We start from the raw sequence: 16,118 nt of genomic DNA, 5'->3' as shown, positions 1-16,118 counted from the left end.
TTGGATAATGCTGAATTGTTTCAAAATCACTGTAGAAATTAGGGGGACACAATGTTTAAGTTCAGCTTTATGAATACCTCGGGCAGCTTCGCAAGATATAATTTTAATAAGTGTCTTATGATCTCTGATGAGAATGTAATACCTCACTAGTATCTTTGAGGAGATTTTCAACAGAGAGAATTTCAGAATTTCTGGTTTGACCAAAGTTTGATCTTTCCTCTGGAGGTTTTTTTTTTCCCCGCCAAAATTTTCCAGTCATTTGAGGGACTTCTCATAGTACACTATAGCTACATCTACAGGCTAGGACTAGAGAGGTTTACATTCCCTTTTTTTTCCCATGAAACAATTTGGTAACCTTGATTCAATAACTGGATATTGAAGCAGGATAGAAATTTAAGCAGAACCAAAAAATACCTCACCAAAAAAACTTCAGAGTATCTTTTTCTGAAGACTCTATTCTGATAATGATATTACCATAATACTAGATGTCATATCTCATTGTGATTTAGAATTCTTTGTTTTGAGAAGACTTGCAAATTCTTTTGAGTTATAGATTTTGTGTTCAGTGGTAGTTGTGTAGGAAACTTGGAGCATTTTAGGAAGGTGCTTGTTGCAATATTTTCAGGATCAGACTCAATAAAGATAATAAGAGTTAGAGCTTTAAATATATTTCTTTTTAATTATGATAGGCATTCTATATTCACTGAATATTCAAGGTAGAAGCGACGAGAATGGTGAGGGTGGCTCCTTATATATACAAGGGGTGGAGCTAGGAATGGGAGTGGTAAGTTATGAATACATTAAAGTCCAAAGAATAAGTTAACCTCTGATGTTCCATATATACATTATTTACACATTGGAGAATAAGGCATTTACATCTGACAAATCCCCCTCTAAATGCCGGTTCGTTACACAACACCAATTACATTCTGATTCAGGACAATATAATACATATAATTTAGAAGTTAAATATTTGTGTTGTTTAGAAGGTAAGGGTTTTGTTAATATGTCAGCTAATTGTTCAGAAGTATCGCAATGTATTGCTTTAATGAATCCGTCTTGAGACAGTTGTCTCACATGCTTAAACTTTATATCAATATGCCTGGACCTTTGTCCAATTGCATCGGATCTGGATATTTCAATGGCCGCTTTATTGTCTTCATGCATAATAAATGGTAAGGTGGGTTTCTTCCAAACATCAGTGATCAGATCATTGAACCATACAAGGTTATTTGCAGCCTTGGACAAACAAACATATTCCGCTTCTGTAGTAGAAGTGGCTACTAGTTCTTGTTTACCAGTATACCAGTAAACTGGACAATCATTCAATAGAAAAACATAACCAGAAGTACTCTTTCTGCATGATGTATCACCAGCCCAATCTGCATCAGCATAACAAGTAATTTTTGGTTCTCTGTCATTATTGGGTTCCAACATTAAACAAAAATCTAATGTACCCTTCAGATATCTTAGAATTCTTTTGACAGCTTCCCAATGATACAAGGTTGGTTTACTAACATATCTTGACAATAGATTGAGAGGTAATGCAATATCTGGCCTAGTCCAATTAGATATATAAAGGAGTGAACCTATAACTGATCTGTAAAATGTGTTGTCTTTAAACTCAGGGGAAGATTCATCAGTGTTTCTAAGAAAATCAGTTTGCATAGGGGTGTCACAGGTTTTAGCATTATTTAAGTTACATTTGTTTAGGAGTTCGATGATTTTATCTTTCTGTGTAAGTTTGAATCCCCTTTTAGTTTTGTTAATTTGCACACCAAGGTATTTATTCACTTTACCCAGAGATTTCAGTGAGAAGTGTTCATTTAACTTATTTACAAAGATTTCCCTGCTCTCTTTATGCTTTCCAATGTATAAAATATCGTCCACGTAAATTAATACAAATTCAATATGATCATTACTCTTTTTTACAAAGAAACAGTTATCAGCAGTGGTGGCGTTGAAATCCATGGTCTTAAGTACTTTTACCAAGCAATCGTACCATCTTTTGCCGGATTGCTTTAATCCGTACAGACTCTTATTTAATAACCAAATTTCGTTCTTATTAGTGTATTGACTGTGTGGTGCTCTTACATATATTTCCTTATCTAATTTTGCATGTAAGTATGCGGTCTGTATGTCATATTGGAATACGTCCAGATTGAGTGCAGATGCTACTACAAGGGCTGTTTTGACACTCTCTGTTCTCACTGTGGGTGAATATGTATCAGTATAGTCTTCTGGATATTTTTGTGCATAGCCTTGTGCAACTAGTCTAGCCTTGTATAAGGTATTGCCTCCTTCTAAGTTCTTAATTTTATAAATCCACCTGGTACCTATAATTGTTTTATCCTTAGGTGCGATCGCAGGTGTGAATACATTTAATCCTTGTAAACTTTCCATCTCTTTTTCCATAGCTAGTTCCCATTTTTCTCTTTCTTCATGTGGAAGTTTCAATACTTCTTCATATGTATTAGGTGTTATTTGTTCTCCATTCATATGCATTATGTAATCTTTGTATTTATTTGGTATTTGGTTTCTATTGTTTCTAATAGTTCTTTCAGGCTTGCTATGGTTATCATGCAAATATCTAGCTTCCTTTTTTGTTAATGTGTCTGTCTTTATTTTATGCTGACTATTAGTCCAAGTTTTGGTTTTGTTCTTACTTTTGTTAATATTTTGATTTTCTGTTGTTCCTTCCTCGCAAGATATCGTATCTTTACATTTATTAGGAAATATTTCATTAAGGTGCAATTTTGACCAATTGGCCTGTTCATGGAACACAGCTGTTCTGGATACTATAAATTTGTTATTACTATCAATAAATCTGTACCCTTTGGTTCCAGTTTCGTATCCCATGAATCTTAATCTCCTGGATACGTTTTCTCCCTTTCTCCTCAATTGTTTAGGTATGTGTACGTCTGCAGTGACTCCAAATATGTGCATGTGTGATAATTTGGGTTTTCTATTGTACATCACCTCATATGGTGTCTTATTCACAATACTAGACCAGGTTCTATTTTGAGTGTAATTCGAATAATGTAATGCCTCTGACCAAAATTGTTTGCCTAAACCAGCATCCTCTAATGTGCACCTAATCATGGTTTGTAGTGTGGAATTTTTCCTCTCTGCAACTCCATTTTGAAATGCAGAAAAAGGATTGGACGTGAAATGTAACATTCCTCTATCCTTTAACCATTGGGAGAATTCTTTAGACATGAACTCACATCCCCTATCTGTCATAATTTGCTTTATTCTGATATTATGTTGTGTTTCTATACGTTTGTAGAATTCCTTAAATTTCTGAAATGTTTCATCCTTGTGCTTTAATGTGTAAACAAAACCATATCGGCTGTAGTCATCCACTATTGTTAGGAAGTAACGTTTTCTATAGGTAATTGAGGGACTTAATGGACCAACTAAGTCCATATGTACCAAATCAAAAATATTGTTAGTTGATCTGTTAGATTTTTTTGGTCTGGGACTGGTTTTTAGTTTGGTGGACTTACATACTGAGCATTCCAAATAATTTTCACAATTTTTTATTTTGACACCTTCTGCGTGTTCAGTCATTTTTTGTACTACAGGAAAGCTTGCATGTCCTAACTTCCTGTGTAAGATGTGAGCACACTCATCATGAATTGGTTTACCTATTTTTGGTTTCTTTTCCTTGTATGTATTTTTGTGATCATGAGTTATTCTACACTCATCATTGTCACTGTTACTGACATTTTCATCATCTGCTTCAATACAATCTTCCATATTTGAATCAATGTTATGTAAACATCTTTCTTTAGTTATCAGATAGGGTAGACCTCCTTTTATCATTACAGTACCTACATTTGTTTTGTTCTTTTCTATAGTTGCTTTCCCCTTTGAGAAAACTATATTGATATCAGATTCTCTGCTTAATTTTATGGCACTTAGTATGTTGTGAGGTATTTCTGGGATTAATAATACCCCCTCTATTTTCCCTAGACCAGGCAAGGTCACATTTCCTTTGCCTAGTACTTGAACCTTTTCTTGATTAGCTACCTTTATCACAAACTTATCTTCTATAAATGAAGATAATATATTTTTGTTGTTGGTGGTGTGATTTGTTGCACCAGAATCAATAAGCCAATTGTTATTCTCATCCTGCTGTGTTCTGGTGCTGTCTTGTTTATTTAGCCCATTCAGTGACCCAGATTTCCTCTCTTTTGAATTTTCTCTACCCCTTCTACCTTCTTTGTAATTTGGTGGACTTCTATATTTGTGTCTATCTGTGGAAGATTGTCTGTAATTATATTTGCTCCTATATTCTGGTCTATGTCTCTCTCTTGAGACTTTGGGGCAGTCTCTTCTACTATGTTCCCTGGATCCACAATTGTAGCATCTAAAGGCCTCATTATGTTTATCTTGAAAGACTACTTTCCTAAAAGGTTTGTGGTCTGTTTGGTTACTGGATCGATTTTTTCTTGAATTGTCTTCTGCTATCAATTTGTTAGATAGACTTTCTATGGATAAATATCCCAAATTAATGGTATCTAAGTGTGACATAAAGCTATCCCATGATGGATCAAGTGAATTGATAATAACACTTTTCATTGTTTGATCTGAAATCACTTCCCCCCTCAATTGTAGCTCAGCTCTTATTTTGTTTAGATTTATCAAATGCTCACTTATAGAAACCCCTGGTTTTACTCTAGAGGAAAAGAAATCCTTAGACATTCTTGTGGTTGTAGCTACGCTATCGCTGTGAAATAGATTAAACATGCATTGAATTATTTCTGATACAGTTAGGTTTGGTTTGATGCTATGATACATTGCAGGAGACACGCTAGATATTATTATGAAAAATGCTCTATGATGTAAACAATCTATTTTTAAAGTCCAAGGTCTTCTTGGAGGGCTAGTTATAAAGAATAGTAAATTTTCTTTCATGAAAATAACCTGAAGCTGTTGATACCACTCTTGTAAATTAATGCCATCAATTCTAAGTTTTGGGAAGTCACTGGGTAAGTTATCTACATTATTCTGTCCATTACTTACAACCTGGGGCAGTCCGTGATCTCTCAAGTGCAGGAAATTACAGAACGGCATTGGGATGCTTGCAATGAGTCTGCGCGGTTCTCTGGCCAGTTCAAGTCCTTCTGGGTCGTCTACGTAGTTTCGCACATGCGCGTTGCTCATTTCTTCTTTGGTGGCGTCGTGGAAGGTTCTCTCCCTTTCAGCTCTCTCGATCCGCTCCTCCTCAGATGAGTCGGTCTCTGGCTCGGTTTTTGGGGTTCTGGTGGTGGCGACGGTTCTTTTCTTCTTTTTGTGTGCGTTGGTATTCGATTTTGTCTGTGGTGTAGGGCGAAATCGGCATGGCTCTCTGGGCTCGGGCGTCGTCGCTTTCGAAGTCAGGATGGGAGCGTGCAGGTCTTGAGTCGCCGGTTTGATTTCTTGCTTCTTCGTAGATGTCTTGGTAATTTTCAGTCTTGGCCCAAAAACAGCAAAAAGCGTTTTCATTGCTGATTTCACTTGAGATTTTGTTAAATCGTCTTCACTTTCTGATTTTGGATCATCTGAAGAGTTTGAGACTTCTTTCTCACTTTCTTCGTCTGATAGTGTTTTTCGCGCCAGAAATTTTGAACTGAGCGTTTTGATTGGCTCTGCTCCATTCTCTTTTGAAGTTCGTTGAAACCAAGATGGCTGCCATTCAAAATTTCGCGCGGGATCACATCTTTTCTTTTTAACAACTATTTTCTCAGTAGTCATCTCACTTACGGTTTTTTGATCTTTGGGTTTTTCTTTAATGACGTTTTTCTCTCTCGCTGCTCCGCTGTTCTTCAGCATCTCCTGGAGGTCCGCGATGAGACTTTCATCATTCTTTTGGCTTTTTAGTATCTTTAATATCTCTGACCTGAGTTCGTTATTTTCTATTTCGATTTCTTTCTGGTCATTATTTTCACTCATTAGTTCTTCTTCTTCAGTGGTGTATTCTTCGGATTCTCTCGAAATCGCATTGGTGGATTCGTTGATCATCTCTTGATCAGTTTCTATTTCTTTGCTGTAGGCCCTGGTGTTGGGCCTATCTTTCTTGGACATTTTTAATTACTTATTGAGTCAATTAACCATCCTCTGCTACCAGCTTGTTGCAATATTTTCAGGATCAGACTCAATAAAGATAATAAGAGTTAGAGCTTTAAATATATTTCTTTTTAATTATGATAGGCATTCTATATTCACTGAATATTCAAGGTAGAAGCGACGAGAATGGTGAGGGTGGCTCCTTATATATACAAGGGGTGGAGCTAGGAATGGGAGTGGTAAGTTATGAATACATTAAAGTCCAAAGAATAAGTTAACCTCTGATGTTCCATATATACATTATTTACACATTGGAGAATAAGGCATTTACATCTGACAGTGCTGCCGGAGCTTAATTACTAGGCCACCTTCTAGCTAACTTATTTTTTCTTTCATTGTTTCGCCTTGCCTCTTTAAGGATTTTTTTTTTTAATGTTCAATTTTATACAAATCTGTTTTGGCATCAGAATTGCAAAGAATACTCAGATCCCTGTTTAATTTCACTTTTGGATAAGTCACTATTGACTGTGTTTGGACAACACATAATTTTAAGAGTGTTTAGATAGTTTGTGACTTTTGACAACCTTTATAGGGCCTGAACTATACTCACTGTGTTTCTCAAGTATTTGTAAACAAGCCAGGACATAAGACCCTTGTGTTGCCATTTTTCTAGATTGAGACAGTTTTAACTTTTACTGTCTTTTCCTTTCCTTCTTTAAAACTATTCATTTCATTCCTTCAGCCACTTCTGTACAAACTTTTTTGGAGTTTAGGCCTTCTGTTCTGCCATTTCAGTACTATTCCTTCCATTCCTCATTTAATCAAAGTTAAATTCCTCAACTTATGATTTTATTTCACTTGTTGCAATCATTCTATTCATGTGCCATGAAAAAAGTAGGTCTGCTCAGGTGCTAGCAAATTTCACTGCATGTGTTCCTATAGACTCATCAACATTTTCTGTTTCTCTTGAAGCAAAGAGGCCTCCCGTAATAGTTCATTGAGGGTATGAATACACAGCATTGTCCCCAACCTGTCCCTGTCCCATTGCAAGAATCAGCTCTGCCTGACATTTCTCACTCTGTATCAAAATGATATTTTCTGATTTCTTCTAGTACTTCAAGTTAGTTAGTTAGTTAGTTAGTTAGTTTATTATATTTGTACACCGCCCTTCTCCCGGAGGACCCAGGGCGGTGAACAGCCATGATAAAAACAATGTACAACAAAAATTAAAAGCTTATTAAAATAATTAAATCATTCGGCCAAATTTAAAACATCCAACTAAGATCATTTAAAAACCCCTATCAAAACCCAATTTTGATGTGCTGTGCAGTCTCTCTGTGATGCTTCACTACACAAGGAATCTTTGTTTTTCCCTGGATACTACCATGTTTTCCCCAAAATAAGACATCCCCTGATAATAAGCCCAATTGGGCTTTTGAGTGCATGGCAATAAGGCCAAGTGCTTATTTCAGGGTTCAAAAAAATATAAGACAGGGTCTTATTTTCAGGGAAACATTGTATTAGCTATCTTCCACGGCCTTTCCAATTTAGGCCACCTAACCAACTATAGAAGGAATTTTTTTCTGTACATCCAGACTTCACTTTGTTTTGTCAAGTATACAACAGACCTGGCATCAGGCTGCTTATGTACCTGAAAAGGGCAGTTTCATGAATACCTGATCCACCAACTCCTGTATGGCCCAGGGTCATCCTATCACTGAAAAGTGTAAGAATTTCACCTGGGGTGAACAGGTAATGTGGCAGATACTTTGACCTCTCTGGCCCTCCTTATCATCTTATAGAGGAATATCCCATGGAAATAGCCTAGTTTTCCTACTGCATTGTTGTTTAGCACACTCCACAGCCTACTTCAAAGTACACTTGCCACTTTGTGACAGCATTCCCTTGCAAGCTGGAATGTGAGAGACCTGAGCATTTCTTCTAGACTAAGACTAATAAATCTTTGTTCCAAAGTAGCACCATTGGTAGATTGCTAGGCAGGAAAATGGCTAGGAGCTTCAACGATCACCTTTCTTCCTTCCAGAGTTTGTCAAATAGGTGATTTTTGGATGGACATTAATTAATCAGGTCCCTGAAAATTCAGTTGAGTCCCTACAGTTTTCAGATGGCTTATGAATTATTTATTTATTTATTTATTGCGATTTATATGCCGCCTTTCTCCCTAGGGACTCAAGGCGGCTTACAAAATGACAACATCAATACAAATCACAATACAATACCAAATTAAAATCAGTAACCCAATTAAAAATGATTTAAAATTATACCAGTGTACCCCCAAATGTATCAGTTTAATTGGCGGAAGAGCCACGTCTTCAGTTCTCGACGGAAGGAAAGAAGGTCGGGGGCTGTCCTGAGCTCAGTGGGCAATCCATTCCAGAGGGTCGGGGCTCCCACAGAGAACGCCCTCCCCCTGGGGGTCGTCAGCTGACATTGTTTGGCCGACGGCACCCTGAGGAGGCCGACTCTGTGAGAGCGCACAGATGGGAGAATGGCTGGAGATGGTCCTGCAAGTACCCCGGGCCTAAGCCATGAAGGGCTTTATAGGTGAGCACCAGCACCTTGAAACGTATCCGGAGTGCCACCGGTAGCCAGTGCAGCTCACGCAGGAGAGGTGTTACACGGGAGTATCTAGACGCCCCCGTAACTACCCGCGTGGCTGCATTTTGGACTAGCTGAAGCCTACGGACACGTCCCAAGGGCAGCCCCATGTAGAGGGTGTTACAGTAGTCCAACCTAGAGGTAACAAGGGCGTGAGTGACCATGGCGAGGGCATCCCGGTCTAGGAACGGGCGCAACTGGCGCACAAGACGGACTTGTGCGAAGGCCCCCCTGGTTACGGCCGTCAGATGGTCATCTAAAGACAGCCGAGAATTCAGGAGGACACCCAAGTTGCGGACCCTATCGGAGGGAGCAAGGGTTTCACCTCCGATCATTAAGGATGGAACCTCCAGATCCCGGGATGCCGGCATCCACAGCCACTCAGTCTTGGAAGGGTTGAGTCTCAGCCTGTTCCTCCCCATCCAAACCCGCACCGCTTCCAGGCAGTGGGACATCACGGAAAGGGCATCCCTAGGGTGGTCAGGGGTGGAGATGTAAAGCTGGATATCATCAGCATATTGATGATACCTCACCCCAAAACCACGGATGATCTCACCCAGCGGTTTCATATAGATATTAAAGAGCAGAGGAGAGAGAACTGAGCCCTGAGGCACCCCACAAGTGAGAGGCCTCTGGGAGGATCCCTGACCCCCCACCCAAACAGACTGCAGACAGCCCGAGAGATAGGAGGAGAACCACTGTAAAACAGTGCCTCCTAACCCTATCCCCCTGAGCCGCTGTAGCAGGATACCATGGTCGATGGTATCGAATGCCGCTGAGAGGTCAAGAAGGACCAGGATGGAGGAGCAACCCCCATCCCTGGCCCGCCAGAGATCATTTACTAGGGCGACCAATGCCATTTCCGTGCTATGGCCACGCCTGAAACCAGATTGGTAAGGATCCAGGTAGTCAGTTTCCTCCAGGAATTGAGGGAATTGCTGTGCCACCACGGACTCAACAACCTTCGCTAAAAAGCGAAGGTTGGAGACTGGACGGTAGTTGTTAAGTACGTCAGGATCCAGGTTAGGCTTCTTAACGCCTCTTTAAGTGCAGCAGGAAAGACCCCTTCCTTTAGTGAAGCATTGACAATAGATTGGATCCAGTCTCCAGTCACCTCCCTGGCTGCCGAAACAAGCCAGGAGGGACAAGGGTCCAGTAAACATGTGGAAGACCCCAGCCTACCCATAATCCTGTCCACGTCATCCAATGAAACAGGCTCAAACTCAACCCAGATGTCTCCACCGAGACTAGGCCCTGTCACCTCAACGGACTCTGTCCAGTCGGAGTCCAACCCGGTCCGAATCTGAGTGATTTTATCTTGCAGAAACTGTGCAAAGTCCTCAGCACGGCCCTGTAAGGGGTCCTCCCTCGCTCCCTGATTAAGGAGGGAGCGGGTCACTCTAAACATGGCTGCTGGCGATTTTCTGCAGATGCAATGAGAGTGGCGAAATACTTACGTTTCGCTACTTCCATCGCCACAAGATAAGACCTAATATGGGTTCTTAGTTGTGTTCGGTCGGACTCGGATTGGGAGGATCTCCAACCACCCTCCAGGCGTCTTTTCCGACGCTTCATTTCCCTGAGCTCCGCGGTAAACCAAGGAGCCGCCCGGGATCTGCGTCGGATCAGAGGCCGCAAAGGCGCGATTCGATCCAGGGTTCCCACCGCAGCCTGTTCCCAGGTCGCGACAAGGGTCTCAGATGAATCGTGGGCTAAGGAGGCGGGAAATGACCCAAGCTCCATCAGGAAGCTTTCGGGTTCCATCAGGTGCCTGGGGCGGAACCATCTTACTGGTTCCACACCCCTGCGACGGGGGATGGCAGAGGAAAAGTCGAGTCTAAGGAGGGAATGATCGGTCCATGACAGAGGGTCAATAGATAGAGTCCCCTCCCCACGATCATTTATCCACTGTCCAGAGAGAAAAATAAGGTCGAGTGTGTGTCCTCCAATATGAGTTGGGTCCTGTACAATCTGAGTCAGGTCCATGGCCATCATGGAGGTCATGAACTCCCGCACCAACTCAGATGACTCACCGGCCGATGGCAGATTGAAATCTCCCACAACCAAAAGGTTGGGGAGTTCCACCATCAATTCGGCTAAGACATCTAGTAGTGCGGGCAGGGCTGAGGCCACGCAGCTGGGGGAGAGGTACGTGATCAACAGCCCAGACTGAACTCCAGGGTCCCATTTCAAAAGGAGGAATTCACACCCGCCAACATGAGGAACAGTGACCTCCCTAGGCCTAAGACTTTCCTTAATAACTACCGCCACTCCTCCGCCCCTCCCCTGGAGTCGTAGCTGGTGTACTGGTTAGTGGTTAGTTACTGGTTAGTGGTTAATTACTGGTTAGTGATAGCATGGTGCAAGTTTTCTATACTGTAGCATCATGCTATTTTTCCATTTTTATCTTGTTTTTCCTTATTTTATTGTGGAACAATTTTATGATTATTATACAAAACTGTAGGATTGTTTAATGAAAAAATTACAGAAATCATGCTGTAACTACTGGTATCTATAATAAACTATTCTCCTCCCACCATAATTATCTCACTGCATCTAGCATAACTATAAGAATATTATTTATAAACAATGAAGCAAGTTCTGCTCTAGAAAAAAACTTCATAGAAAAAGTTACTTACGTTTACAGACAGGAGGAGGATGCCAACCAGTTGCAGTGCATTTGGAAACCTTTCCGGGGCCTCCAAAGACAAACCCTTCATTACATATTGTTTCAATTTCATCATTGTACATATAGTGATCTCTTCTATATTGAAAGTAGCCATTCGTCACTTCTGGAGGGAAACACTTAATTTCTATGGAGGAATATGAATGAATGATTGAATGAATGAATGAATGAATGAATGAATGAATGAATGAATGAATGATTGAATGAATGAATGAATAAATAAATAAATAAATAACTTTATTGTCATTGTATGTGTATACACAGTATACCCATAAAATGAAATTCACTTAACACCCAAAGACCAGGTCCAACACACATAATAATCCCCAAAAACACCCCACCCACCACAATTCCTCACCCCTAAACCACCCAAACATCCACACAACAGACCAAGTAATACTGTCCAACAGTAATAAAAATAGGTGGTCTATCTTTAACCAACAAGAACATTTATCTGCTCCAGGTCCTTGAGAAACTCTCAATAGGTGAAGAAAGATATGCTGATTGCAAATGACTTTTCATCATTTTGTTGTTGTTAGTTGCGAAGTCGTGTCTGACCCATCGCGACCCCATGGACAACATTCCTCCAGGCCTTCCTGTCCTCTACCATCCTCTGGAGTCCATTTAAGCTCACGCCTACTGCTTCAGTGATTCCATCCAGCCACCACGTTCTCTGTTGTCCTCTGTTGTCCTCTTCTTCTTTTGCCCTCAATATTTCCCAGCATTAGGCTCTTCTCCAGAGTGTCCTTCCTTCTCATTAGATGGTCAAAGTATTTGAGTTTGGCCTTCTAAAGTATTGAGTATTTGAGGATCTGGCCTTCTAAAGAGCAGTCAGGGTTGATCTCCACTAGGACTGACCGGTTTGATCACCTTGCAGTCCAAGGGACTTGCAGGAGTCTTCTCCAGCACCATAGTTCAAAGGCTTCAATTCTTTGGTGCTCAGTCTTTCTTATGGTCCAACTTTCACAGCCATACATTGCAACTGGGAAAACCATGGCCTTGACTATACACACTTTTGTTGGCAGGGTGATGTCTCTGCTTTTTAGTCTGCTATCTATATTTGCCATAGCTTTCCTCCCCAGGAGCAACCAACTTTTAATTTCTTGGCTGCAGTCCCCATCTGCAGTGATCTTGGAGCCCAGGAAAATAAAATCTGTCACTACCTCCATTTCTTTCCCATCTATTTGCCAGAAATTGAGAGGGCTGGATGCCATGATCTTAGTTTTCTTTTTTAAAAATAAATAAATAATAATCTTTATTTACATTTCAGTTAAAAAGAAAAGACAACATAAAGTGACACACATAAAACAATACAACAATAAACATACGTACTTCCATATAGTACCTTAATGAACAAATATTCAGTACTATAACTCAAAATTATATTCCGGAGAAGACAGAACAGCTTATATACCTTAATACATCAATTAGGTCTATCTGACCTCACTTATCCTATATAATATAAATTTCTCATTAAATACCATTCCTCATCTAATGTGGGTCTTAGTTTTCTTAATGTTGAGTTTCAAGCCAACTTTTGTACTCTCCTTCTTCATCCACATCAAGAGGCTCTTTAGTTCCTCTTCACTTTCTGCCATTAGAGTGGTATCATCTGCATATCTGAGGTTGTTGATATTTCTCCTGGCAATCTTAATTCCAACTTTTGATTCATCATTTATCGACCAGTTATTTATCCAGCCATTTATCGACCATTGATAAATTAATATGGACCTCATTGGGGATCCTTGCCCTAAAGCTGATGCTCTGTTCTCATTTTGCTGCTTAGCAGAATAGAATAGAATAGAATAGAATAGAATAGAATAGAATAGAATAGAATAGAATAGAATAGAATAGAACAGAATAGAACAGAACAGAACAGAACAGAACAGAACAGAACAGAATAGAATAGAATAGAATAGAATAGAAATATATTCATCAAGAATCATAAGATACTAACATAAGTTAGTCATAGGATACTAATAAGCAATCAAATCATACTAGGAAACAATAAAACAATATAAATCGTAAAGATACAAGCAACATGCTTATAGTAAGAGTGGGAAGAGATAGGTACTAGGAAGGATGAGAAGAATAATAGTAATACAGTCTTAGTAGATAATTTGAAAGTGTTGTGGGAATTAGTTGTTTAGCAGAGTGATGGCATTTGGGAAAAAACTGTCCTTGTGTCTAGTTGTTCTGGTGTGCAGTGCCCTATAGTATCGTTTTGAGGGTAGAAGTTGAAACAATTTATGTCCAGGATGCGAGGGGTCTGTAGATATTTTCACAGCCCTCTTTTTGACTCATGCAGTATACAGGTCCTTAATGAAAGGCAGGTTGGTAGCAATTGTTTTTTCTGCAGTTTTAATTATCTGTTAAAGTTTGTGTCTGTGTTGTTTGGTTGCAAAGCCAAACCAGACAGTTATAGAGGTGCAGATGACAGACACAATAATTCCTCTGTAGAACTGAATCAGCAGCTCTTTGGGCAGTTTGAGCTTCCTGAGTTGATGCAGAAAGAACAATCTTTGTTGTGCTTTTTTGATGATGTTTTTGATGTTAGGTGTCCCTTTTAAATCTTGAGATATGATAGAACCTAGAAACTTGAAGGACTCTACTGTTGATACTGTGTTGTCTAGTATTGAAAGAGGTGGTAGTATGGGAGGGTTTCTCCTAAAATCTACCATTAATGTAAAATTAATATATTGTAAAAATTAATATATTGTAAAATTGTAATGTGATTTTACAACACTTAGGGGGAAAAAAGAGAGTGAAATTAGTGCCCAAATGTAAGAACCACCAATGCTGAAGTCATAAGGTGATTTCAGTCTGAGACAAAGATAGCCAACTGATTTGTGGATCAATTCTGCCCTTTGCACATATCTTCAAAATAGATTGAGTTGCCCCCTTGTGGGACTATCACCCAAATTTTCCATAAAAGAAACAATTACTTTTTCTACACTTTGTGCCTTAGACACAAACAGTCTTGATGAATTATGTTCCTCTGTCCAAGAAATGCTACATGAAACATTCATTCCTATTTGGCCCCACATTTATTGCTGAGTCATATTACTTATGATAGAGAGCAGACCAAAGTAAATGTTTGCCTCAGATGATCTTCAGAAGAATAAAGTCCTTCTTTGAAGAAAGACATTTCTAAGTCTGATTAATTAAGATTAAAGAAGTATAATATGCCATTTGACTCCACAAATTCCAGGAAGCCATGAATCCTGAGTTTTTAATTAATCAAGAATTATTAAAATGTTGAAATTATAGACTTAGTGGCTCTTTTTCAGTTATCCCTTTAAAACTAATCATAGCTAGTTTAGGAAATTAATTCAGTATGATGTAAATAATCCATAGATCTAGACTAAAATTGAGGCAATATTTTCTTTTACTTGTTAAAAAAAGGAAGGATGAGTCTTCTAAGACAATGCTTGTTATTCTTGCTCTCCGTATGTCTGATAAAAACGAAATCAAATAAAGACATACAAATACTTCTTTCCCTATTTTACCACAAGGTTTTTAACCAGGTCAGATTGATTGGAGCTGCAATTCTAGGCATGCATAGCAAGAAGACTAAAATGTGTGTAAGATTTCAAAACAACCATGACCATTAGAATCACATACAGACCTTCACATTGAAGCTTTGTACCCCATCCAGTCTCAGTACATAAGGCATCTTGTCTGTCAACATGTGAGTATCCTTCATTACAGGAGAATCGTATTCTCTCACCTTCCTTATAAATGATCTTTGGAGATAATACGTTTCCATTTTCAATATAGTCTGCCTGGCAAGTTATTTCTAACATAAAATACAAATAAGAGGTTTTTTTCATTAATATTATGTTTATTCACTTGAATTAAAAAATGCTGTATTAGTAAAAAGATTAAAGAAGAAAGAGATATTTTTCTAATTTTAATCTCATTTTTCATCCTAATATGATTCAGGTAGAATCAGGTTGAATAAGTGGTCTTTTTCATACTCATTGGGATGAATAATAATAAATCTACTATTTCACAATCAAATGAAATGCCTTCAGCCTCAACCAGTTTCTTCATGTTAATATTAAACAGAAGTGGGGAGGGGGCTGAGCACTGCAAAGCAGTATCTGTGGACTAGACTTCTCCTTCCATGAATGCTGACTAAAACTCTCCCAGAGGAAGGAGAAGAATTAGTACAACACAGTGCTCCCCAATCCAATCTTTGAAGCCAGCCCAGAAGTTATCCCGATTAAAAGCCAATAAAATACCAAGGAGAGAAAGGATGGCTGCATCCTATTCTCACCACAGGTATGATCAATTACATTTTAATTCTGTATTCAGGTCTGAAATCTGACTGAAAAAGTCCAGAACTTCCTCCACAGTTCTTTGAAGCAATTGCTTGTTCTTAATAACCTTCCCCAGGAAGGGTAGGTTGGGACAATATGAGACAATATTTGTCCAGTTAATAGTGGCTTCTTGAGAAAAGAGTACACTGCTGGCTCCTTAAGTGAAGGACCATCTTCTTTCCCAAGTAGGAATTTACTTGGAACCAGAACCCAACCATGTCTCACCTGATAGGAGGTCTTAGCCTACCAGGAGGAACATGGATGCATGTATAATACATGGATGTATGTATAATACATGGATGTATGTATAATACATGGATGTATTATACTGATGGCCAAACTACTGGTCAGGATTAATAGGTTTTAAACTCCTCCCAGACAATGAAACTAGACTAAATCTCAATTAGTTCCATGGGGCTTCCCTCAAGGTTAGA

At 39.2% G+C, this 16,118-nt stretch overlaps 1 protein-coding gene across 1 annotated transcript in view; it reads right to left on the bottom strand.

The window, feature by feature from the left end:
• LOC148114678 (complement factor H-like) overlaps positions 1-16,118 on the bottom strand; it is a 156,782-nt gene that overhangs the window by 107,424 nt on the left and 33,240 nt on the right. The window contains exons 7-8 of the mRNA XM_087890060.1: positions 14,988-15,158; positions 11,313-11,486 (exon numbers count right to left, since the gene is read on the bottom strand). Of these exons, the coding sequence (XP_087746186.1) occupies positions 11,313-11,486; positions 14,988-15,158 (345 nt within the window). The remainder of the gene's footprint in view (positions 1-11,312; positions 11,487-14,987; positions 15,159-16,118) is intronic.

This window comes from Pantherophis guttatus, chromosome 3 (assembly GCF_059756535.1).
Source record: "Pantherophis guttatus breed Tessera chromosome 3, ASM5975653v1, whole genome shotgun sequence".
NCBI lineage: Eukaryota > Metazoa > Chordata > Lepidosauria > Squamata > Colubridae > Pantherophis > Pantherophis guttatus.
The sequence above is the reverse complement of the archived record's forward strand: the minus strand, read 5'-3'. Positions and strand labels throughout refer to the sequence as shown.